General features: G+C 35.6%; 1 protein-coding gene across 11 annotated transcripts in view; it reads left to right on the top strand.

The window, feature by feature from the left end:
* ANKS1B (ankyrin repeat and sterile alpha motif domain containing 1B) overlaps positions 1–26,708 on the top strand; it is a 405,789-nt gene that overhangs the window by 113,742 nt on the left and 265,339 nt on the right. For all 11 annotated transcript variants that reach the window (XM_088165098.1, XM_088165094.1, XM_088165099.1 and 8 more), the window contains exons 10-11: positions 1,645–1,810; positions 23,096–23,232. In XM_088165098.1, coding sequence (XP_088021224.1) covers positions 1,645–1,810; positions 23,096–23,232 — 303 coding nt within the window. The remainder of the gene's footprint in view (positions 1–1,644; positions 1,811–23,095; positions 23,233–26,708) is intronic.

Here is a 26,708-nt window from a genome sequence, read left to right as displayed (position 1 = left end):
TGGAAGGATTGCTTCCCTTGTCCTGCAGTTGCACTTCAGCTGCTTTGATGCCTCTGTATAATTTTCTTTTAACTTGATTTAAGGAGTGGAATGGCTTAAGTTAATGAAGTTACAGCTGCAGGAAGCCTACTTGCAAAATTTTTTAATCTTTATTATGTCTACTACCTGAAACTAGTTATTATTAGTTTATATCTGTGAGGTTACTAATACTGGGAGCTCATAATCTGACTAGGTAGAACCTGGAAAGGGAGAAACAGGTGGAGATGCAATCACATTCCTCTTTTAGATACGTTTTTTGAATGCTGACCACCAATTTTCTATTGTTTGCTAGTACATACTAATTTATTATTTTTTTAGTTACAAATGCATCTTAGTATTCTATTTGTTTTAGTTGTATGATTTTTTTTCCCTAATCACTGTTTCCAGTGTTCATTTTCAAGTGCTTTGTTAGTTTAACCTGGGATTTAAATCTGTCTTTACTAAAGCCATCAAGAATTTTGAAGTGAATCTGCTCTTGGTGCCGTCTTAACCCTATCCTTCAAGAGGCCTTGAATTGTTGCCAAACTATGATCTCTCACAAGGATCAAATGAGCACAATAACGAGGAAAAAAAAAAAAAAAGGCAAAGACTTGAGTCATGTAATTACTTGCTAATAGTAGAAATCGTTTATCTGAAAAGGCACTGTTACTACAGCCGTAGCTTATTTTAGGTAATATAAATTCTTGGTGAAGAAATTGTTATTCCACATTTTGTTTTACACATTGCATTCTCCAATCATTTTCTGTATAGGCCAATGATAATATCTAACTGTCAGGGTGCTTTCTTGCCCTTTACCTTTTATTATATCATATTTGATTTATGTCTGATGCTTGACTTTGAGACAGCCATATGTCCTATATAAGAAAGATGTGGAAATACATCTTTGCCCATGCAATTGCTTTCTGCTGGAATGAAAAAAAATGAATCTCTGGTGAAACCCTACTGATGTTATTTTCTTGTTCTTTTTCATGTTTGAAACTAGAAACAGTCTGCTTGATTGGAGTACTGTACCAGCAAAACTTCTAATTCCTATTTTCCTCACCCTTAACATTTGCTAATCAGTAGAATTTTCTGTATCTATTGCTGTTATGGGACCTTTTGTCATTATTTTGCTCAAACGTAGAGCAGTAATTCATCTTCATTCACAGCCTGGGATCCTGCCATCCATATGTAGAAGGCATATTTTTAGTTTTCTTATATGTAATATAAACATTTTGTAAAACCATCCCTGAAGGGAACATAATTGTAGTGGTTAATCTAATTGTTGCTCTCGTGAGATACAATTAAAAAGGAAAATGAGACATCCCCTGAATTACAACCTAGAGAAACAGGTATGGCAAAAGCAGTTATCCAGTTTTCATTAAACACAAAGTTTTCTGAATAAAGTTCTTCTGTAAACTGAACAAGAACTATATTCTACGAAAATAAAAATAAATAAGAAATGTTCTAGCATGCAAGTAATTCTTCTGGTCTGTTACTGTTTGTATTTCAGCAGAATGCATTTGCTGAATTCTAACCCCTGCTAGGCAGAGTTATTGAGCCTGGTTCTTTTCCTGTCTCATCTGAGAAATACCTCTCTTACCTACTTAAATTTTTGCATTTCAGGAATCTTATTCAAAGAAGAGAGGTTATGCATTGGAATCAATACCCTCTGTACCTCTGGATGCAGTTCCTTCAGAAAATGACAGCAGTCTTTGTGATTCGATAGACACAGCAGTCACTAAAAAGCCTTGTTCCCTAGAAATAGCAAGAGTTCCTTCCTCAAGACCAGGTAAATCACCAAATAATCCTTTACACAGTCATTGGTGTAAGTGTTAATCTATAGAATATATAGGTTTATATTTTTAAGCATGCAGTACTCTATTTATCACAGTATGATTATAGCCTTCCATTAGCTACCATAAGAGCTTCACATCAGAATAAAGATTAATAGCAAAATGTTGTAGAAGTGGAAACAAAGCAGATGTTTAAGTACTTTCCTAGATAAATACAAGGTTGCAAAAAGCCAAATTAGAAAGAGTTTCTTGTAAACAAGCCTTTTGCAGTAATCCTTTAACCAACCTGTTTCTTTTATTTCTAAGTACTGCTTAGCAACAACATTATGGAACTACAAAATTTAAAGTACTCGGCATTTTCATGTTACGTGAAAGAATATCTGATCCATTTTTGAAAATTACATAGTGAATGAGAATTAAGAGAAATATTAAATGACAGTTTGACAGACTGCTGTTTGTGTTATATATAGGTTTGCACAGCAATGAGTTAAAATAGTTAAAACCTAATATAATTATGCTAAGTCGAATATTATCTGTAAGTATGATATTATCTATAAGAATTCTGTTTATGTTCTCCAAAATTATATGATCTCTTCCATTACCCTTGTTGGAACTCTTCATTAGTCACCACCTGGTACAGGAATTTCAGAATATAGTCATTTTGCTCTAATTGGACTGAGCCTGCTTTGACAAATGACAGTTCTCAGCAGCAGAGACCTATTTGAAACAGGCAATTGACTTTCCGTGTGATCTTGATTAGTAATCATGATTTGGGTAATATGCAAGGATGACAGATGATTGTTGACTAACATTGTGTCAGTGATCTGGTCTGTGCAAGGCAAAGCACCTTCTTGATTTCACAGCTGAACTAATATTGAAAGAGTGCCAGAGCTATATCAGGCATAGTATATGAGGGCCAGATAGCAAGATTCAGTTTCAGAGTTTGCAAGGTAAGTAGTGGAGTGGATTATGATTCCCACTCTCTATTAAATTTGGACTAAAGAAGACTTGGTGAAAGCTTCATTATGAGCAGCAGTCTAAAAGGTGGTACAAAATAGGATAGCATCTTTATAGCATGGTTTCACAGAATGAACCAGAATCTGACTTGAACCTCAGTATGACTACTTGTGTTTCTTACTTATTTTGGCTCTGATAATACAGAAACAATTAGTCTGTGCAGGACAATATTGTGGGTTTTCAATAGAGAAAGAAAATAGCAAATCATCTTTGTTTTTCACATTTCTACTTGAATAATTACCCTAAACATATGTATTGCAGTGGAAAGACTGCCATACATACCCAATAAATTTGTAGGGGGAGTTCATTCTTAGTAATGGGGCTCAACAACAAACCTTTCCACTGGAATTAGTTGTTTTTTTTTTTTTAAAAAAAAAGGAGTTTTCACTAATTAAAATGTCAGGCTTTGGAATTGTGCTGTTTGTTGATCACAAGCATTTTTCTTAGGCATAGTAAGTCCATTAAGATCAGTGTGAAACACAGATCCTATAAGGGAGATTTTTATGTCTTAATCTGGAGGCATGTCTTGTGTAAAGCTTAAAATAGTGTGTATCAGAGGACTGGAGTATAACCAAGGAAGCTGTAGGACATTCATGAGGGCATGCATGATATTTAGAAGATCTAACGAGATCAACGAGTTGACAATACAAATGTACTGTAATTCCTTCTGTCTTAGTTTTCCATATACCACTATGATATTTTCCCCTTGGCATTTTATTGGGAAAAACATTTGGCTGTATAGGAAAATGTGGTTTTATTTTAAGCTGTAAATGTAGAAGTTATTTAACTGGCCTGGCTTCCAAGCCATATCTGGAATTATGTTGGCTCCTATCTCATACTACAAATGGACCAAATGAAATAAATCATGTCACTCTCAGTTATAAGGTATTTAGCACTAGATGTAATGGTATATGAAGTCACCCTGCCACTTGAGGTCATATAAATTTATTGCTTGAATAAGTTACGTATGATTATAGATCATTTTTTAAAAAGGAATATCTAATTTCACATGCTTTTTTCCCTGAATTTCTCTCAGTTTTTGTGTCACTGAGACATGCCAACTTTGGGAACACTGTTTCAAATTTCTGTATTATGTGATATGTCAGGCTCTGGGGAGAAAAACCAGACTGGTCTGTAGTTGTCCTGAATTTTATTGTTGAACTGGTAAGGAATCACAGAGGATAACTTCATGCAAAAATGCTAAAGGCTTGTTAGTTTTCAGGGAGAAAAACTGAACAGAAAGCAAATAAAAGTAGTCATAAAGTTGGTTACCTCTGCTTCTGAAATCCTGTGTTGTGTGAATTTTATGTCTGTTTGCAAGAAATTAGGTTTATATAGGAAGAGGAACAGTTGCATTTATTGGTTTATGCTCACTGTTAAAGCAGTTGCTTCTAATTAGAACATATTTAAGAGTAAAAAAGACTGCTTGTGTGTGTCAGTCCAAGTTAAACTGTTCTTTGTTTCTGTGATAGATTAATAGGACAAGTTTGCTGAGTGTGTAAGCATCTCTCATCATTTCTACCTTTAAACTAATATTTAAGACCTGAAAGGATTATTCTGAAATACTGCCCTCTCTGAGACGACTTTTTGCATTAAGTAAAATATAAATTTGGAGTTAAAATTTCCTAAAATGAATATAAAATAATTGATTCATTAACCAATCTGACTGATTCTTCTGTTGGATGTTGTCTTGTTGGATATTGTACTGACCTGTTCCAGGACAGTATCCTTATTCCTTAAACTAGACATTTCTCTTACTCAATTTTTACACTGCCCTTCTATTTAAAAAAGAATTCGCATGACATATTTAATCTTGAAAAGTAGTAATGAAATTTTATTACTTCATAAGCCATGCATTAGTATTGCCCTTTTGATTTTAGGGATGGAATGAAATTTTGTGAACTGTAGCAACAAATCATCTTGGAAAAGGTGTAAATGAAATTCAAAAGATGTTAATGAAGTTAGTGTGGTGCTGGTCACTTATATAGAATCTAGAATACTGATTTAGGTGCACCACCAGGCTGCTTTTGGGTCTCAGATGTTAAAGACCTTTATGGACTTGGACCCTTAGTAGCTTAGAAATTCCGCAGTCTGTCCTCGTACCTCATAATGTTAAATTTTCAATAATAGTGAGTAATGCCCAGTAATGATTAAACTATTTTTGGGTCTCCTTGAGTATCATCAGGAATTAGAGAGGACTTTTCAAACTCTGTTTTTCCTGAACAACTTGTGGAAGAAAGAAACAACCATCTTCCTTGGGAAATTTTATCTGTCTATGCAGATTAACAAAGGTTTTAATAAAGCATCTTGATGATAAGAGACATTTCTCTATGTAAACTGCATGAGAATCACCATTGGATAAAATAATTCTAGTTCAAGAACTTGCTGTGTTTCATTACGTTACTTTGCTGTGAGTGCAGGTCAGGGACAACTTAGTGAGCCATCTTCAGTTCTAAAAACAGCTGAGCCTGTGGCAAAGCAGAACTCAGTGTGGGCTGCAAAATCCAGCTGAGAAATAAGGTAAATACTGTGGGGCTTCACTTGTGCTGAGCTCTCAGCCACTGCACAGCCAGCAATTCTCAAGTCAGTAATTTTAAAGATAGCTCTTGTACAACAGTACTCTACCCAGTTATATCAAAGATATGGATTGTATCAGGGATAAAATTTGTCCTTATATATGTGATATGCTGCCAGTAGCCTATAGCAGGCAAGCACAAGGCATGGAGCTGAAACATAAAGAAAGAGATAGCAGCTATTCTCCTTCTTTGTCCAGCTAAGTGAAATTTGAAGCCATCTTGCTGTTATCAGTCAGGATATTTTTGTTATCTAAAAATATGCCTTGATTTGTGCTTAAATGCCAGTGATTGATAAGGAGGACCAGGTAGTTAATAAATCTGTAATTAGTCATACCTTCTTCTTACAGCCTCATAATCACAACAGGGAAATGAATTAAAAAGTAGTTAACATTGAATTAATAGAATATATCAAACTGTCCCCAAGTTGGACAATTCTTTGCATTATTAGGGTTTGCTTCTTTTTTTTTTTTTTTTTTTTTTTTTTTTTTTTTTACTTACTCAGCCTGCCGTCCCTCTCTTGTCATTACAGTGAAAAGGAACCTGAAAACTTGTAGTCTGTGTGTCAGATCACCTTAGTTATATAACACTGTGTCAGCAGTCTCACACAGCTATCTAGGAGACTATTCTCCAGAAACCTAAATTGAATAAAGAGCCTAGCTGTGATAGCATTTTTATCAACATTAAAACATGTCTTTTACTTAGTTTCCAAAATCATCAAGTACTTGGCTTGGTAAATAAAGTTTTATTTGTCAGACCATCAGTTTGTTTGAATTCACTAATCCTGAATATTTGTACACTTCAGTTTTCCAGATTGAGACTAAGATCCCAAATACATATTTTCTAACTTGATGAATTTATACCTTCACTTTTGTGCAGTTATTTTCTAGTTATAAGCAAGCAGTGAAAAGTGGCCACAAGAAGGAACCATCACACTGCCAGATATAAAGAATTGTCTGGATGAATGGAAATTCGAGTGTAGCTTTAACCATCGATGCTTCATCACTTTGAAACTCAAATTGATCTGAAGGGTCACACACAAACCTTTCTGAAAGCCACTCACACGAATTGCTGCAAGCAGAAGGACTGCTAATAGAGCTGGATTTCATATAAGTATGCTTTTCAAACCAGAGATAGCAGGATATAGTGCACTTAAACACATGACCTACAGTCTAACTCCCCAGGATTGAATACTTTCAAGAAAAGGTTTTTAATGATCAAGAAAAATCATCATAGTTGTGTAGAGGGAAGAATATAATAAAGTAGGCAATGTAACAGTTGGTTTAGAAACAGCTGAAAATACTCTCTGAACTGTCCATGAAGGCTTTTGATAGTGTGGTGCATATTCAAAATCTTTACTACCTATCTGCCATCAGTACTGAATTTTCTAAGCAGGAGGGATGTGAATGCTTGTAGGGCCATTAAAACTTACTAGTGCTTCAGGACCTGACAAGGCATCCCAGCACCAGGCCTGCCAGAGTTCAAGAAGTCTTTGGACAGTGCACAGGCACATGGTGTAATTCTTGGGGCTGTCCTGTGCAGGGCCAGGAATTGGACTTTGATGATCTTGTGGATCCCTTCCAAGGAATTATTATCAGAATATTCTGTGATGATATGTGAGTGCTACTCAAATGTCCCTTATTGTTCTGTTTATTAATCCAAGGGACATTATCTCCAAAGAGTATAATTGGCCTGTGTGTTGAGTGAGAAGTGAAGAGCCACTCAGAGTTTGTCATTACAGAACACAGGGCATAGGTATTGTAACGTGAGCCCTGCATCCGTTCGGTGGAGTTGGTTCACTGACGAAAGAGGGCTGTGTTTCCATAACAACCTAATAGCTGAACAATTCTTAGGCAGCAAGCATTTTCTTCTCTAAGTAATTTTTTTTGACTTAGAGAAATGCTCCCATTGTTAACTAAAGTTTCTCAGTTTTCAAGATATTTTGCACAATATAATCCCCCTTTACATTTTGCACAGGAAGAGTATCATAGGTCATGGAAAGAATGAGCAAGAGAATCTCATAGTGCCCTGACCCAATGACAATATGCCCCTTAAAGAAAGAAAAGTTAAGTTCCAGCCTTTGTGTACTTCTTTTCAAGGTAGATCTTCAAAATATCTGGGGTTTGTGCCTGTTACTCTTCATAGAAATCTGTATTAGAATCACTGATTTCTGTGCTAGTGATTAAGAAGCCTCTCATTTCCAACTTCAGTGTATTCATGGCCAACTCCAGTCAAGACAGAGGTATCCTAACATTGTCTTTGGATAAGTTGGACCTCTCCAGCAATTCTTCAGAAAGCAAATCTGGGTTATAATGTTTTACCAACTGAAGTGGTTGAACTGGATAACAGATATAATTTTTCCAGTTAAATGTTATATGTAGTGCAGATGAAAATAGTTTGATTTTTCTGTTTATGTGCTTTTTAGTGAAATTTACTTCAAAGTAAAAATTGAAAATTATCAAAAATTTCAGCTGAATTTTTAGTCAATAACTTATTAAGAGTGAAATTTAGTATCAAGACCTATGCACTTTTTTCTCTCCTTTTCTTTTCCTTCTTTTAGCTCATGCTTGAGCTAAATGGAGCTAAATAATTTGGCTATGGTACAGAATGTATCAATTTACTTGGTTTAACAGGTTGTTTTACAATGTTGTAAGGTTCACATTCAGAGTTTCGAGATACACAGTACCAGAAACCGAGCTACTCTTCTCCTGAATTTCAGTGATGACGCATTTTGCATTTGTCATTCTGACTGCCACAGGATATAGTGCACACTTATCAGAAGCTATTTTGTCTAACACATTAATGTATGTTAACAGCTAAGATTCTTAATTTCATGTGACCTTTGAATGAAAATCAGGAGAGTGCTGATGGAAGAGTGAAATATACAGTAGCTCTTCTATCTTGCATTTTGCTGGGTTTTTTCTTCTGTACAGCTAGTACTTTTTTAAGCACCCTTCAAAACCAGAAAAGATTCATGAAATTTATGCCTGGAGTATTTGCTGCTGTAGCTGTTTCTATAACAGAAATTACAATTTTGTATTTTTTAATTTTTTTTTTAAATATCTTCTGGCATTTTATAGTTCCTTTTATTTTCTCAAAGTACAAATCACCAAAATATGAGAAGCTTGGAAGTTTTGTCTCATCATAATATTTTCTTACCTATTTTTTGTATTTCTGATATTATTTAATTAGGATGCTTTCTACTGACTTTTTAAAATACTGTATCTTTTAGAGGAGCACAGTTCACCTATGGTCCTGTGTTAATTACTATTTTTTTGACAGGTATTATAAACCTGCTGGTCTTGATGAGTAGGTCTTCAAGTGATCTGAGTCTCAGAGGCTGGCATGTATTCCTAATGTCATGGATGTTAACACATGTTTTGCCAGTGATTTCAGTTTGGTTAGATTTTCACTGTATACATTATCTTCCAAAAGAAGGGTTTTCATTAGAATTTGGAATTAGTCAATTACGTATAGATAGGAGACTGGAAAAAATGTCTCTTGTATTATGTGATGAAAAATAAGGTACTATCTCTGAGAATATTTCCCTTCTGATTTTGTCTGAAATCAGGAGAAGATGCCTCTTAAATTATCTGCTACACTGTTGTAGTTGGAAGTGGCTGTAGACGGGTCAGTGAGGTGTGTAATGCTGATTTCTACCCTGTTAACCTCCTTCTAATCACGTTGTGATATGTTAAAGCTGTGGCCCACTCTAGCTATATTGGGGTAGTGTTCAGGAGGTGAGTGAGACAGCCTGAAAGTTATTTCCACATTGCAGTTTGTTCCTAGGCTGTCCAGGTATGGCAGGTTTCTGGTATTACCCAAGAAACAGGCTCTGGTGGTCTGTATTCACTTTATGTAGACAAATACTGTCTCATATTCTTTCTTGATATGTCTGTAGCCTGTCAGTAGATACATCCACAGTGCACGTATTGCCTCCCTAATGGTTAAAGAAGAAAACATACCCATGCTTTACTGTTTCAATTTCCTGTACAATGTGAGAATCAGAGGGGTTTTTTTGTTAGAAGTTACAAAGGGAGAGGAAAAGATTAACTTTTGTTGTACAAGGTAAGCACTGTTTTCATTAGAATTTGACTAGTTATAAATGTATTAACAGGACAAATTAAGAGATGAGGGAATATGAATGATAAAAAGTTTTAGTAGCAGTTCATACACTGGCTTCCCCTCTAAGCCTTCGTGGGCAGCATGAGCTAAAGCCATAGGTTCCTCTAACACAGCTGTTCCTTTAGTTATTCTATTTTAAACAGAGAAATTTTGTATTTGGACAAATGTCTGTTATCATAAAGTTCTCAAATTAATAACTAGAAAATTGAAATCCACCAATTTTGTCATTGCATGAGTGGCAGACTCCAAAGCACTATGGTAAAAATTAATTATTTTCTTTTTTTTTTTTTTTCTTTTCCTTCTTGACTTTTGAAAAAATCAGAATTTTTCCTGCAGGACTGAAATAAAACTTCAGTGTCACAAACAGAGAAGTAGGCAGTGGAACAGACAGAAGTATTCAGGGATTGCTGTTTCTAGAGTGCCTTTTTGGCTGACTCTTGCCCATTTAACTGGCAGCGTTCAGAATCCTGACAAAGAGCATTAAAGGAATGAGGCTTATGTAGGCTTCTTGACACTCGTTTTACCCATAATGGATTTGCAAGCTAAAGATGGTAAAACTGCTACCTCTTTTCCATTTGGGTAGTGCACTCTTCTCATGCACATGTATCTGGAACAATTCAGTATACAAATTTTTTAATTTCCTCCACTGCAAACATAGACCACTTGAATAAATTTTCTTAATCCATATGTATTTGTAGTATTTACCTCTATCCAACAAACTTAACATTTTATTTAAAAAACTCAGGTTAAATAATAAGATCCGGTTTTCCTGAAGTAATGCAAATTTGCATGACCTATGTCCCTTCCATTTATTATTCAGCTATTCATTTATATCTATTATATTTATATATTCTATTATTCCTGATCTCAGACTGAAATCCTATAATGACCCAGGTTACTCCATTAGCTTCCTTTTAGTCATCTTAAATCTTATCAATATGCCAGGTGCTATTAAGAAATCGAATCATTTGCTGAGATTAATTCTTTCCAGATCTTTTTGAATTCTTGGATACAAATTAGATACGTTGATTAAAAATTTCTAGCTTTAATAATTCTCATTTAACATTCCTTGTCAATATTTTCACGTGAGTTTCTGTTTGATGTTTAGGGAAAATATTTTGCATCCCTTGGTTTATAATATTTTTGCTCCTGCCACATTTCTAGAGTAATGTTGCCATAATTTCCTTTGTTCCATTGTCCATTTCCCCCACATTTTTATGACCTTGATACAGCAGAGGTCATGTGGAGAAACAGCATTATAATCATACAGGCTTCTTTGGAATGCATATGCACAGGAGACTGAATTGAGGTTGAACAAGTCGTGTCAATTCTTACATATTGCAGCTCTAATGTACTTTCCTTTAAAACCTTTTCATCCCTCTAAAAGGTTTTTAGTATATAATTACAATAATTGCTCCCTATCATATGTTCCCCTGGATAGCATCTCAGATAATATCCTGAAGAATGAAATGTTATTCTTAAAAACACTCTGTCACATTTGAAGTTAAAACACATGGGGATGGCTGATACTGTGAGATCAGTTCATTATGAAAATACGTGCACTCTCCGCCCATCCACTATGTTTCAGTAAATATGTTGAAGTAATTTCATTTTCCAAAGGACTAGCTCCCATTTTCTCTACAAACAGAGAAAATGGCTTCTGCTCTACATATGTTAAAAATTTTCTGATGTTTCATTGGGTTTCATTATTGTTCATTAAAATGCAGTTGAAAAAAATCAGCCCCCACAGGAGTTTTTGGCAATTTTTGCAAATGAGTGCTCATCAAAGTGTGTGCATTCTGACCAATGCTCAGTTTCATCCATCCTGGTGTGATTACCATCTAGAATGATCTCATTATACACTTGACTGCATGCTGTCAGACAAAAACCCCTTTTTCAAATCAAAACAATAATTCAAAGGAACATAATTATTTTTGGCTGTTTTGCATTTTAAAGCCCACATGAAAATATTATTTAGCAGGATTTGAGTTTTTCTTTGTTAAATGATTATTAGTTGCAACATTCTTTGTAGTACTTTTGAGTTAGGGCTGGAATATATATAGACCACATAGAACATATTCCATTCTAGTAAGAAATACTCCACCTCAGAGTGCTGATGGGGTTGTTTGATAATGGAGCAGTTGTAAATTATACTACCTTTCATAAGTGGCAGTAACTTAATAGATAAATGGGAAATAATACCTCTGTAAAACTCATCAAATTGCTAATATTAGGAGTAGTAGTAAAACTTCAACTGACTGTTAATTGGTTTACAGTTTGCATGCATCTGGTAGATTCTAGAGGAATCTAAGCTTGAAATTATTATAGCACTGCACAGAGATCTTAATAAGCATTTAGCTAATACTGTGTGTCTCCTGATGCACCTGTGAATTTTATGCAAACCTTACACTGAATTTTCTACAAAGCTTTTCAGTTTGACTCTTCCTCCATTTTAGAAGCTGGGAAGAACCACTTATCTTGAGCTCATACTTTTTATCCTGTTATATTCAAGACTGCATATTGTGCTATTTTGCATGAAGATGAAATTGAGTCCTATAGATTGAGAGATCCAGTGCTCAAGAGCTAGTGCTTCACTTGAGTTATGTCTGAAATACAATGTAGTCCAAGTACTGTAAAAAACACTAAAGTGGTTTTCAGAAATACTGGAAATGCAATAGAGATACATGTTGAATCACACAAAGAACTGTCTTTTGAGGAAGATTAATTTCTCCACTGTTTGGTCTCTCGATTTCAGATGATAAAGCTGCTCAGCTCTGAATGTTTAATTGATAGACACTGCAATATACATATCTTAGGGTACTCTAGATATTCTCAGTGTTACCAATGTTCTTGATGTCTCCTGCTCCTTTTTTAGTTTTTCCAGGTTTTTTTTCTATTTTTGTATTGAAGTTTGCAAGTTTAACAGCTTATTAGGGAATGGTTTGTGACTTGCTGTAGATGGCGAGTAGATGTAGTTTCTGTTATGTGATTACCTTTGATTTAACTATTAGATTTGTTGTCTTGAGAAATCCCTTGTATTTCTATATCCCATATCAGGGATTTGGAAGATCAAATTGAGAACCCTAAGTATCAAACTATAATATGTGACTCTATCTGTATCACAGAACATGAGAATTCTGTTCAATGCTGGGTACATCCTGTGTGCATGCCAAACACCCCATGCACTGACTCTTCCCTTTACTGACCACCAAACAAACTAAAAAAAGTTTTTCTGATTCTTCTGACTGGCAATCTCTTTTTGTGTCTGACTGTGTCGAAATTAGAATATAATTTTAGCTTATATCGTACAATCAACTGAATAGCCACGCTAATAATTTTATTTCAGCATTGGCCTGAATCAGATCTGAAATACTAGATTGTATTATTTAAAAAAACCCAAACTACTCCTATTTCTACTTTCTTTACTTCTCCAGTAAAAAAACTAACTTAAAAGTTGTAGTTTTGTGAAAATAATAAAGAGATTGTATTAATACTTTAATATGTTTACCTGTGTTCCACTGGGAACTCTTTTTAATGAGAATTATATGTTTTACGCATTTTTAATAAACTTCTCTATTAACTTTGGTGCATTTGGAAAGCAGAAATCTTGGCATAGCTTGCTAAATTTTGTTAAAGTCAAAATATTTGTGAAAATATCAAGCAATTTCTAAAATAAACCAATTTTGGACATAATGAACAGATTTATTTGCTTTATTCAGTGTAATAAATTATTAAAAAATAGAAAAACATTGATTCCTAGTCAAGGTAATCAGTGTTTGTAAAAAAAAAAAAATTCCTCCTGTTCTCTTTGAAGCTAAATAAAAACCACTCATTTACTTCCAGATTCTCTGCTTCTGTCTCCCTTTCTCATCTGCTAGTCCTGATGGCAACATATAGCTTCCTGCCAAAAACTTTTCTTCTCTTACTTTACAGAGATTTGATTTTTATTCTTTTTATTCCATTTTCTTTTTATGCCACCTCGAAAGAAAACTTGAAGTGTGCAAGAGATGTAGAATTTTGCTATATAGCAAAATGGGGTGGAGTTACTATTGCCACCCACAAACATACAGATGCAGCATATATTTAATAGTATCTAACAGTAGAATAATTTGCTACTGCAACAGGATATCAAATTTGCCTTCTCCTTTTTTCCCCTGGTATATATTAATATGCGTCAGTTTTGGAAGAACCCATATGAAAGAATATTTTCACATCCAGCTGCTTTATTGTTATCAGAAAAGAGAAAATACCAAAAAGACCATTTCGTATTTTGTGGCTCCAGAGCAGGAGCTCTTTCTGTAATACAGTATATCTCTGTATGTGGTTGTAACTGTTCTGGATGATGACATTAAAACCAGCTCTTAGTAAGAATAATCTTTCCAGTCTAGCTCCAGCTGCAGTCCATCCCATGTCCTTTTTCTTTCAGAAATTATTCTCTCCATGATGGAAGATACATAATAAATAGTGCAGCACAATTAAAACCATTTTCTAACCCATAGGACTGGGATTGACACTAATTTTTTATCCAGGAGCATTTCCATTACTTTTACATCTATTTATGTCTTACATTATGGTGCAAAGATACCAGAACTCTCTGTGAATATTGTGTAAGTAAATTTTGAAAAAAAATCTTTTCCTCATCAATTACGTAAGTTGTCTTTCAGGGTTTTTCTCATCCAACCTGTTATAACTGCAAGAAGAATTTGCTATTGATCGATTTAACAAAAGTGTATTCTAATGGAATAGTGGCATTTGCAGTTGTTAGTGGTTAGGAGTTTTGCCAGTGAGAGTGACAGGACTTGTGTGGGTCTTTTAGTTAAATTTGTAGTGCCAAAAATTAGCTGTTAATGGTTGGAAACTGAATTGTGTTATTCCAAAATTATCCACATTATTTCCTTTATCTTTCTCGAGTCATTTGGACACTATCAGTTGGTCTATATAACTGGTCCAATCTGGTACAGATGCTTTGGTGTCTCTTTCAAATTGAACCTTAAAGCCCATAAAGATTCCCTGAATTTTGACTGTGTATTAGTAGTATATTCTATTTGCTGGATAAGTTTATAACTGTTACACTGGATACAATATGCAATATATATTAACAAGATACTTCTTTCAGTGTAAATATATATTAAACACAAAATGTAAATTTTCAGTGTGAGAGTTGAGCTTTTGAAATCTCTCAGAAGCTGCTTGAGAATTTAGATACTTTAAATAGGAATAATTGGATTGTGAAGCATTCTAAAATACCATTTCTGTCTCTGGTTTTAGAATTTTTTGGTTACCACTTTGATTTCAGTGTTCTGATAAAGAGCTTTATTAATTAATTGATACTTAGAAGAACTGAAAATATAGTTTTTCCATTAATTGATTTTCACTGCAGCTGTAGGTAGATGCATATTGGGAGGTTTATCTTCAAGACAGCTTAAATTATTTATTAACTGAGCTTCATCCCTGGGGTGTATGGCTATCATTGGCATTATTTAAATGATTTGAGAGCACTTACTCTCGCCACCTTTTGTGGTTTATTTTCTAAAATAATTTGACATTATAGCCTAATTCAGTAACCAGCTATTTGCCTTTGTTATAGTAGAGTATTTTTTCTGCACAGCACTTTGGTTAATTTCTTTGGTTTATAGGAGAAGCCTTATGAAATACTAAGGCATGCATATGATCACATTCAGTGACCTCTCACTGATAAGTTAAATTTTAAAATAAGCACGGAAATCCCTAAATCCTCAATAACTACCATTCTTTTTTGAGGTGTTTTTTTACAAGACTATAGACATCTCAGTTTTTAGTTAATGGCTAAGACAACCAAAAATATTTTGGCACCTGTGACTATATCCTATGCTTTTCACTGAACTCCCAGAAATATGGTGCCTATATATTGAGACAGTGCAAATAGAGAAATCTGTGAAATATCTGTCATAGAAAAGTGCAATCATTTCACAACAAACCTGTTAAATATGGAAAAGACAACAAAAAAGCCATTACACAAAAAAGGTAGATGGCAAGTGTGTGGTATTGTTTTTGAATGCTCAATTAGACATCAGCAGCTTGCAGAGGCAGTCTCAAAAGGTTACTCAGGAAATGGTGGAAATCACCCATCATCTCTCATTAGTACTTAATGAGAGATGTTTTTCCAGACAGTTGCCTGGTATTACAAGGGTTATGCAAGCTTGAAGCAGTTCCAAAGTCTATTTGTGCAGGTGGGTGATTAGAGGAAATATAAACTTGATAATAGTCATACCCAACTCTCTTGGATGATGCAGAAACAACTAAACAGACCCCCTGCTGCCACTGGAATGCACTTCACTGATAATTAATTCCAAATACAATCCTGAAATAGCTGCTACGTCCAAGACTGGGCCAGTTGTAGCTTCGAGTGCTTTCAACAAGACAGTTGCAGATATATATTTACAATTCTACTCAGAACAATGGTTATTCAGGTTTAAGTGTGTGGGAACCAAGCAAATTCAAAAGAGCAAATTCAAACAGTTGAGTCCAGCCATTCTCCCCATGCATCCAATGTAGCTACCTACTGATTCTGTTATTCACTGTTCCATCTGTTCTTTTGAAATGTCTCTGGTAATGTTAGTTCCTTGGAATCCTGAAATACATGATTGTCCTTATCTGTAGTTTGTAGATTTATTCCATATTGAATAGTCATTTAGGAGAGAAGATTTTCTATGGGGATTTAGTCAAGTCAAAACAGTTTTAAAGCTGAATCCTATGCTATGGGAAATTACTTAGTCCTGTTTGAAGCTACTCTGTAACATGAATGTTTCTGTTATCTGGCTAACAAAACAAGAGATTTTCTATTTTTTTTTCTGGCTTTTCATATGAACTGCTTACAACACATTTGTATCACACATGCTGTCCAAGAAGTCTTACATATGGCATCTGTGAATAAAATCAGTGTGGTTCCTGCTATTTTGTGACCTGCTCTGCTCAGTTATGGGTCTATGTTAGTTCTTTCCTATTTGATGGCTTGGACTCCTGCCTTGTAAATCTGCTCTTGCTGGAATCCAGCAGCCAAGAGTGATCCACAGTGAATGGACTGAGCCCAAGTGCTGTCCTCATACATGCATACACACATACTTTTACTGAAGTCTGTGGTTTTGGTTTAGAATAATGGGTTGATTCTCCTTGCTCTGCCTTAGAAAGGGTTGTTAATGAACTCTCTACAAGATTCGGGGCATCATTGGCTCCAAATTCTCCTTACCATGCAGAATCAGATTTAGATGACTCTTCATGTGGGCCTGTGTCAAAGATTTTCTGAAGCAGATCGGGGAAGTTTCTTCATCTCCTCAGCATGAGGTTATCAGTATATCCCTGATAAAGAATCCCTGTCTTTGATTATCACAGGAATCAGAAATTGCTGGTTTATCTGTCACTGCAGTGGGATTATAAATGGCAATTATTTTTTCATTCTAGTTACAGAGATTTTAAAACGACTCGATGACCATTCTCTATTATCAAAGAGCAATAAAATCTGTTCCTAATGGTGCCATACATGGTGGGACCAACATTAATGTGTTAATTTCTTAACCAGTCAATTAAATGTGCCATTTTGGTGGCTCTGTTCTCTGCTTGGAGATGTATGTAAGTTCAGTCACTGCACACTGATCCTCCAGAAATAGTACTATTTCCGTAATACCTTTTTACCTTTTTCACTCTTCCAAGATTTCTATTGTGATTATGACTGATTTCTGTCCAGGACAGATGATTAGGATTGTTATATTCTTTTTGGAGCTTTTTGCCTTCATGTAACGTATTTGATGTTAAGAGGACATGCAATAAATACAGAGGACATACATACACAGACATTCCAACTTTTTTTTTTCTAAAGACAGAACCAAATCCATAGAAATTGCCAGACTAGAAAAGAGTTTTCTAATAGCCTAGCAAATTGAGTCTGCAATAATTGATCAAACTTAAGTCTCTCATGTTACAACACTAAAAAGCATTTTGAGCCCAGAAGGCACTGAGCCACCTGGACCTTTATCCACATTTTTGTATTATCCCTGATGCTGGGGTGCCCAAAACAGATGCAGGATTTTGACCTACCTTCAAGTAGTTTGAAGCATTGCATGAAATATTTCGCACTGAGCAGAGCTTGAGGAAGCTATTACTAATAATAGGGTGCCTTTGCATTTGTTGTCCATTGGTATGTGCAGGTGTAGCTCTATATATTTATGTGTATGTATGTTCATGCACATTCATTTTCCACCCTTGTTTTTACCTCCCAGATTGGCAGTGAACAAACCTATCCAGTCCCTGAGTTTGTAGTATAGATTTCTACAAGTTCATAATGATTAGACTTTGTGCTTTAGGTGTTTTGTTCATGCCTAGTGTTGTCTTTTCGATGTTTTAGAATTTAGTATATGTATTTAAACACAGTATTAGGTATGTAGTGTATAATCTGGGCTATTACTGGTCTATACCTCTAAAGTGAAATACACATTTCTTCCATTTCTATAGCAACTTGTAAATCTGAGAATATAGTATTTGACTCCACAAATAGTTGGAATATGGAAATAAATACATTTGCATTTTGGCTCAGAGCACTGGCTGTGAATATGAAATAAATTGTCATTTTGCAGTTGCTATTAATTTCTTCAGTCATAGGCCAGCTTTGGAGCACATAAACCAGATTCCTTCTGAATCTGAAGCTTCAGTTTAGGTGGGCACCAAAACCATAGGGTCCTTCTGGAAGCTGGAAGTTGTGAGGAGCTTGTATGGTGAGGGTGTTTGGTAGAAAAAATAAGTTGCTAGATAGTGCTAAAAGTTCAAACTCACATGTATTCTAAATGGAGTGTCATGCAGATGAACTGCTTTTGATCTGCTGATCCATTGCCATTACACTAAGTTGTAGAAATAATTCATGTAATAGCTAATACAGACATAACTGTAAATTTTGATAAGGATGCTAGCATGTTTCTGCAATGAAAGTAGAAAACTAGATTAACTGTGTGTGCCATTTTAAAGATTTATTTCTGAGGTGAAATCTAATTATATTTCTGGAATATGGGCTGTGTCTGGCTTTTGATATTTTGCATGCAGTAAGTGTTCTGGTTGGTGTACTTAGTATTGCCTGATAGTTAATATTGTGGTGCTTTATACATATAGTGCCTTTTCTTTGAGTACATTATGAGAAAAAAATATCTCTTAGAAAAGTTTCAGTGAGCGGTTTGTCCTGACAGTACATAGATAGTGGGATGAAAATGTCAATGAAGCATTTGTGGGACTCTGGTGTTATGGTCTGTTGTTTTCTATTTTTCACTGTGCAATGCTCTCTAAGAAAAAAGACATATGAAACAGACTGCTGATGTTACACAGCACAGGAGAAGGCAAAATTTCCTGTGGATGGCTTTTATTTTATCGTCTCAGTTAAACAGTTGACATTTTATGTTGTTGTCTGACATCTTAGAAGATAGTCCTAGAATAACACCTTAGTTTGCTCTTACAATATACTAAAAGGCCACATTCATATATTTTCCTTGTTCTATTCTATTTTTTCTGCACTGAAATAAAGAAAATAGAGAATGTCAAGTCCTCAGTAAGCATCTTCAAAAATCAGAATAAGCTCCAATTACATAGACCTTGTGACAACTTCTCGTGTGTGATGGAGGAAGGAAGGAATATTGCTAGAGCACACTGTAGTTCATTAGTTTTTAGCTGCTAGATGATTCCTGGAGCCTGATGTTATCTGACTTACACAGAAACATCTAGATTATTGCAACATGAGCCAGGAACTAGAAGAGAATGATAGTTGTAAACACTTCCCTGTTGGCCCCATCTGTAGCACCTATCAGAAATTCAGTATGAGAGCTAATCTTTCCTGGGTAAATTTGGTAGTTTCTTAAGTTTCAAGTTTTATTTGACACGAAATGTTTTTCTGAAACTTGCAGTGTTGCCATTATAGTTACCTGAAGAGGGAAAAAAATTGCTTTAGTTTTGTCACCAGGGAAAATTAAAACATGATTATTGTATAATTTAATTCCAAACAAAATATATTCAAAGATACTCTTAGTGAAACTATAAGTACTGTATACATAAACAGACCAGTCCAACAAATTGGTTGCTGGAACTAATTTGATGGTGTTGTTCTCTCTCTGATGGAGCAGACCCAGGTAGTAAATCATTATTGGTTGCCTAATGGGAACATCCTACTGTGAAAATAAACAGCTGTCCACAATAAAGAAATTGTTTACAAGAATCCATTACATGTCAGACACTTAGCCCCTTGGAAAGAAGGGAAGGCGTGAAATACTGAGTAATTGGATGTTTTTTCTGGGCTGTTTATTTTTTAAAAATTGTATAGCTTCTTTTTGCAAAGTTTTGTTTTTAGACTCTAGAAACATGATTTTTTATTTTTTTTTTTTTTTTTTTATTTGCTGCTTAATTTTGCTTGGAAAGAAAGACTGTAACAACTCTTTTCTGAGATTGCTGCATATTGTGTATGTTGCTGAATTGGTGATGGTTGTATTCACACATTGTAGCTAGAGAATTTTTTCTCAGCTCTGTCTAGTGGGGTATGTAACAGCCCTGTTCCCCCTCCTGTATGCCTTCCAATAAATTTTCCTTTCAAGAATGGCTCTCCCAGTCAGTTCAATGCCACCCGTGTGGGACTGTATGAAGGAGCAAAACCTGGCCTTCAGTGAGCTACTACTGAACAGGGTCAACAAGAACTCTTTCCTATGCAAAGACCAAAACCTTGCTCATATAACTTGACTCCTGTTGCCCTCTTCTGCATATTTAAAGTATGGTTAAACTGAGCTGACAAGGTTTTGAAACAGAATAAACTGGTGGGCAGACAATTGCATTTGTTAGCATCCACACCAGTCAGTATTCCTCATGATGTATCCTTTGAGCGATCTATCCTTAAGATACTTCTGCATCTGCAAGACTGCCTGATTTCACTTGCAAGGCTTTCATGTACTAAATAGCTCAAGGGCAGTTGTGCTAAGCACAGGCTCACAGGGAATAGTGACAGAAAGGCAGGGACTGCTGAAGTATGGAGAAGTTTGTGCTCTTTATAGCTTTAGCTGTTTGTCGCAGACAATCATTCTGTTTGTTTCTCACACCAGTGAGTAAATAAGTGCACTAAGTGCACTTAGCTGGATTCATGTGGAGAATTTCTCATTCTAGAACTCATTTTTTACCTTCCTATATATGGGGTCTTTATTCCCACATTTCTTGACAGTCTCTTGTTTGGTGTCTCCCCGAACAGAGGGCAGGGATCTCTTAGAGCAACTCTCTGATTCCTCATTAAGGGAGGTTCATTGGTTATTTTCTATCTGTCCATAGAGTGAAAGAAGATGCTGTTTCATAGTCTGGAGCAAAAGAGGCTGAGACTTTCAGCTCGCTTAAGGTGTTACTCATGTCTAGCCTTTGTCCTTATTATGAGATTTTCAGAATATTGCAAGGCTTTAGAGGTTTCTCTTCTTGTCAATTCCCTATCCCTCCTTTGAAGACCTGGGCTTTCAAATCACAGAATACTCATTTACATGGTGCATATGAACAGTCTTAAAGTTAGACACCAGGTCAGGCAGGAAAGAATATGAGAGACTTAAAGGCTTTCTGAAATGCTATCAAAATTCTTCCATGTCAGTTATGTTATTGTGAGAATTCATTTTCATTTCCTTTATAAGGCAATGTAAAAATTGTTTTGATACATTCTATTAACACACATTTATTACTTTATAAGATGAATTACTTTTGATCCAAGCTTTCTGTGCACACTTCTGATGATCTAGGAAGAACTCATCTGTGTGGCAAGACTGCACACCTTTGGGACTGGCAAGTTCGATGAGATACTTATTTAAAAAGTTGGACTTTCCTGTTTCTGAGACAGGGAGGGTTCACTATCAGGTAAAATCTGAGGTTATCTACAGGATGTCTCAATTTTGAATGTCTGCTAATCTGCCATCTGAATTTTTGTTGATGCTTTCATTAAGTGCTGTATCAATATTGGTGAAACATTCCAACCTGATACTTGTTTTAGAAGAATAAATTGTCAATCTGTATTTGATTAGAAACTTTTATTAGTACCTCATTCAGTTACACAGCATTTCTGCAGGGAGAATCCTGCAGGTTTCCTAGAATCACTCATGCTGTGAAAGTATCTGTAAGCTGGAAAGGCTACCAGGTTTAGGAATAGGAAATTATTCCCCTTTATCCTGTATTATCTCTATTAATGTGACTGGGTATTTCCTTCCTTTCAATATCTCTGTTACCCTTGCAAGATTGCTTTCAGGTTGGTAGGGCTGAGAGAGAGAAGCTTCTGTCATGATTTTCAAAGAGGCATTTGTGACTTGTGCAGAGGGAGGAGCTCATGTGTGTAGAAGTTGGTAAGGCAAAAATTCTGCAGCTTAAGAGAGCTACTTTTGCTTATTGATGTTTGGGTTTTTCTGGAGTGGATTTGTCCACAGAGTGGAAGCACATATTGGACAACCACCACAATCACAAATAAAGTTTTTTTCTGTGAACCCTACAGGCTGTCAGTTGAGGCCCACAGACATGAGATTTGGCATCATTGTCTTGATGCCGAGCTTCAGGTGTAACAGCACATTTAGGAGCGTGGAGCACGTCTTTGCAACACACAAAGGTGCTCAGTAAATTCACAGATACTGTAACAAGCAACATAATTGTGCACAGGAAATGGAACTTTTCCCAGCATTTCATTACTGATACAATTCTGAAGGCCTGAAGTAATGTGGATTTTTTTGCCTTCTGCAAAATCATCCCAGTGACTGGGTACTCTCACAGCTGAGAAGCTGTTTCATAGTCCTCTCTATCCTCTGATCTGATTGTCACTCGCTTTACATTGATTAAACAGCATTAAGAACATTTAGAGAAGGTAAGAATGATATTTTAAGTCTTTTTAATGGTCCTTCACAGTGTCATAAAATTCTAACAGCAAAATAGGTCCAAAGAGCAGTTTCCCACACACATACAGGTGTGCAGGTATTTTTAAGCCAACTGTAGGTTATCTAGCTGAGGTACTGCTGGAAAGGAAGCTACTGCAGAGAGAATGCAAATTTTACCTGAGAAATTGAGCATATATTCACATAATTGTTCCTTGCTGGCCAGTTATGCTGATCACAATGTTAAGGAAAGTTGTCAATGATGGCTGTTAGCATATTCTAAGTTAGTATGTGTTTGTATAACATGTCGAGCTTAGTCATATGTGTTAGGATTTTACAGGATGAGCTAGCAGTTGCATTATAAATCTCCCTTTCAAGTCACCCCTGTTATAGCAGTAATATTTGGATTCACACTCAGTAATTCAAGGTAATGAAAGTAAAATATCTGTGCTTGTTTTCCACCTCATTTTGTTTAGGTACTGAGAGAATGCTGTATCTTGTCTTAACATAATGAGTGTATGGGCTAAAAAATTAAGTGTAGATATGCAATATATTCCTTCAAATATATTTAAATTATATTAGGTTTTGTAAGTTTAAATACTGTTCTGAGCAACCTTCTGTTTTCAAAGTTCTCTTTTATTTTAAAATACACGAAGTATTTGTAATTTCACATAGATGTTATTTTTATTCACAGATAATGCGCCTCAGGTAGCAATTACCACACCAGGATCTGGTAACCATAGAAACAGCTCTACAGGCCCAACACCTGACTGCTCTCCTCCATCACCAGACACTGCACTTAAAAACATAGTGAAAGTCATACGTCCTCAGGTAGGTGCTCACCATAAGCATCCTCTTATTTGTTGTATTTCTCCTTTTAATAGCAGGCTGTGATGCACGTATTCTAAGAGGATGTTATGGCTTTCCACATTTGAGTAGGTCAAAGATGCAAACAGAACACAAAATACTTTATCTTCTTAAAAATCAATCTTAAGAGCAGAAGAGGATAAAATATTTTATGAATGACCCCAAATGTGCAGAGAACTATCTATACATATTATAGTGCTAATAATGAATGAAGTCCTTATGCAGTATTTTGTATTTTTGCATACTATTACCTTTCTTTCAAGGTTATGTTCTGGTTTTATCAGTATTATTTCCATATTACTTTTTCAGTTTACTTTCTTCTTTCTGCATCTCCATTTGCATGAATTTATAATGTTTCATATCTTTTTTATTTTACTTTCCCATATAGTATTGCTTATGAACTTCCATCCTTCCTAACTATCCATATTTCTAATACTGTTTGGGAAAAAAGATGCATAATGTGCGTATAACTTGAGGGCTCCATATAATTCTTTAAGGCGTGCAGCTCTTTAAAACCAAAACTTCAAAGTAAACACATGTTAGAACTTGAATGAGTAATATAGAGTTAATCAGCATAGAGGAGTTTATTTTAGAATCGTGGGATCATGGGATAAATCAGAAGAAACCTTGAGATGATCTATTTCCTTGTTTAAAAAGCCATGACATTAGGTGTGCCAAAGCTAACTCGGACAACCAGCTGAACTGACTAATTGTGAAACTTTTTTAGTGTGAACCAAAAGTACATCATCTCCTACTAATTTTGGGTTCAAGTGCAGCCATCTGTTCTTTATTGCTGAGCTGATCTCTGCAGCTGAGCCACTCTGATGCTAGTGGATGCAGGCTTTGTACCATCAGAATGTCACTGGCATTTGTTTTACTTGAGGAGTAAGCTGATGGACACATGATATTTTCCTAGTTGTATAGGTCAGGTTGTTTTGGTATTGCACAAGTGTCTGTGTCACAGTGTTGAATGTGAATCTTCCTTTCAGTACACATTGGAGCACACAGTTCAGGAGGTCTTGCAGAATTAAAGGTAATTAACCGGTGCACTTGCCATTTCTGTCTGGCTTCCTATGGCTGACACTGTCACTGCACAATAATTCGATTGACAGGCTGGTGCAGACTATTCCCTTCTGACACCACCATGGTTCAGCTTCCACATGCTGGTTTAAATCTAGATTGCAGAGGGTCTAAAATTACAGTTTCTTCTATTTTTTTCTTTTTTATAGTTGTTTCTCATTTTGCTTGTTTCTCTGGTGTCTCTGTCCCTCCCACCCTACATCAGTCTATAGTACTGAAATGCCTCCTTCCCTCCGAGCTGTTTTTTATAGTAGGTGGCAAACAAACAGAAAGGTAATGAAATATTGTTGAAACAAGCTGTTGTGTGATAGCTTATTGAAAATAGCATTTAAAAAGCTGTTTCCATCATGATATTGCCAACAGATGGACCCAGAACACTTCATGGTGATGTTCTCCTGCTAGTTAACTCTGAATGGATTCAGCAGATTCTGGGGAGCTATTTTCAAATTTAAATTATTCCATTTACTGACTCACAGTGTTCCCGTCGTTCTGCAGAACAAAAGCTAGCTCTGTGATATATATGGTCAGAACTTTGCCACATTTCCTAAAATGTGTCTCACGTGGCCCTACACATGGCATGCTCCCTGTACAGAAAACAACAGCAGACAGGCATAATATATGTTGTAAGTCTATGTGCTAATACACAACATGTTGGATATGCTGTAGCATTCAGATCCCATTATGCTTCTCCTTTTTTCGTGTATTTTATGCTCATTCTTCAGTATCCATTTTTTAATTTGTTTTTGTTTTCTATCTAATCACCTTCCCCCAAGACCCCAGCTCTAGAATTTAGACAAAGAAGTTGTAGATATTTGCAATGTCCTGTTTGCTAACCATTAGTGTTCATTCTGCTTGCATATTTAATTCCTTTATTCCATTCAATTACACGGCAAGCTCTTTGAAGGGTAGCACAATGGGATCCTATTCCTGACTGACCTCTCACCATTCATGTAAAACTAATGAATACTGCTGCACAATGTATGCAAAATAATTAATTTTCTGCTGGCTGCCAGGGTCTCTTTGCATTTTTCCAGCAAAATTAATTGATTTCTAAGAGTTCTAAACCAGAGATCCTATAGATTTTTAAAACAGCTGTCATTTCCTTCCCTTTTTCATGTCTTGTTTATCCAGCACGGGAAAGTGCCAGTAAAGGCAGAACAGGGAACTCTTCAGCAGCCAGCTTTGCATCAGGCAGGCTTTGGCAGCTTGGATGGAATGGCCATGGAAGTCTGGCCTTTCAACACATATAGTTATTTTAATTTATAGCCTTACCTATCTTTCCCATAAGGTTGTACATATAGTGGTTTACCAGCATTGAGGAGAAACGCTGAGTTTCTGTGCAACCAGGACAAGAGGACGCAGTCTTAAGGTGCATCAAGGGAAGTTTAGGCTAGACATAAGGGGGAGTTTCTTCACAGAAAGGGTGATTACACACTGGAATGGATCACACGTGGTGGAATGATCATCCCTGGAGGTGTTTAAGTTCAGTGCCACAATGCCACTCACCTCTATTACCTTCAGTCCTCAGGCTGGCATAACAGTATCTCAGGGATCTGTGTGCTCTTTTATCTGTGCACCTGAGCTATGGTTTGTACCTGTGATCTAGTATTTTGCAAATACATTTCTTCTTTTTAAATTTTCCCATGGTCAGTCTCTTAAAAAAAAGGTTTTTTGAAATGTTCCATGTATGCAGAAAAGAAGTAAACAGAATTTAGCTCAGATCTGGCGTTTCTTGATCTTCTTTTTTTCTGATTGTCCAGATGAGACTGACTAAGTTTTTAACTCTTGAATTGCTAGTTAATGGAGACTTTGAGAAAGTAATATACTTTCAAATTAAGGACATATGCTACTATGTGCACTCACAGCACATGGGATCCAAAATAGGATGGAGTAGAAGAACAAGTAGATAAGTCTCCTTCAAGTTTTAACTTAGTTACATTAGTACATAGAGTAAAAATACAACTTACCTTACCAGGCTGTAATTTTAGAAAGTGATTGTATTGTTCTATCACAGTTCCTGTAGTTCTCTGTCTGGAAAAAGCCTGAAGAAAACTAAAATGCTTGTGATGCTTCATGTATTTTTTTTATTAGCTACTCAATTTAATAAGCTTCTCCTTATTTATTTGTTCAGCTCCATTTGAAAAAAATAAATTATATCCATAGAGGGAGAAAGAGCACCTTTTTTTTCCAACAGGACTATTTCTTTTGCCAGGTTTTTTACTTGTGGGTCTTGGGCCAATTCTCATAAAACTGAACTCTTGACTTTTCACCTTTAAATTTATTTATTAAATGTAGTCCAACATTTGCATGGTATCTTATTGTCTTTTTAAGGTATGTTTCAAATGGCTTACTGTAGGTAC

Source organism: Sturnus vulgaris, chromosome 5 (genome assembly GCF_052056855.1).
Source record: "Sturnus vulgaris isolate bStuVul1 chromosome 5, bStuVul1.hap1, whole genome shotgun sequence".
Classification (NCBI taxonomy): Eukaryota; Metazoa; Chordata; class Aves; order Passeriformes; family Sturnidae; genus Sturnus; species Sturnus vulgaris.
This window is presented reverse-complemented; position numbering and strand designations above follow the sequence as displayed.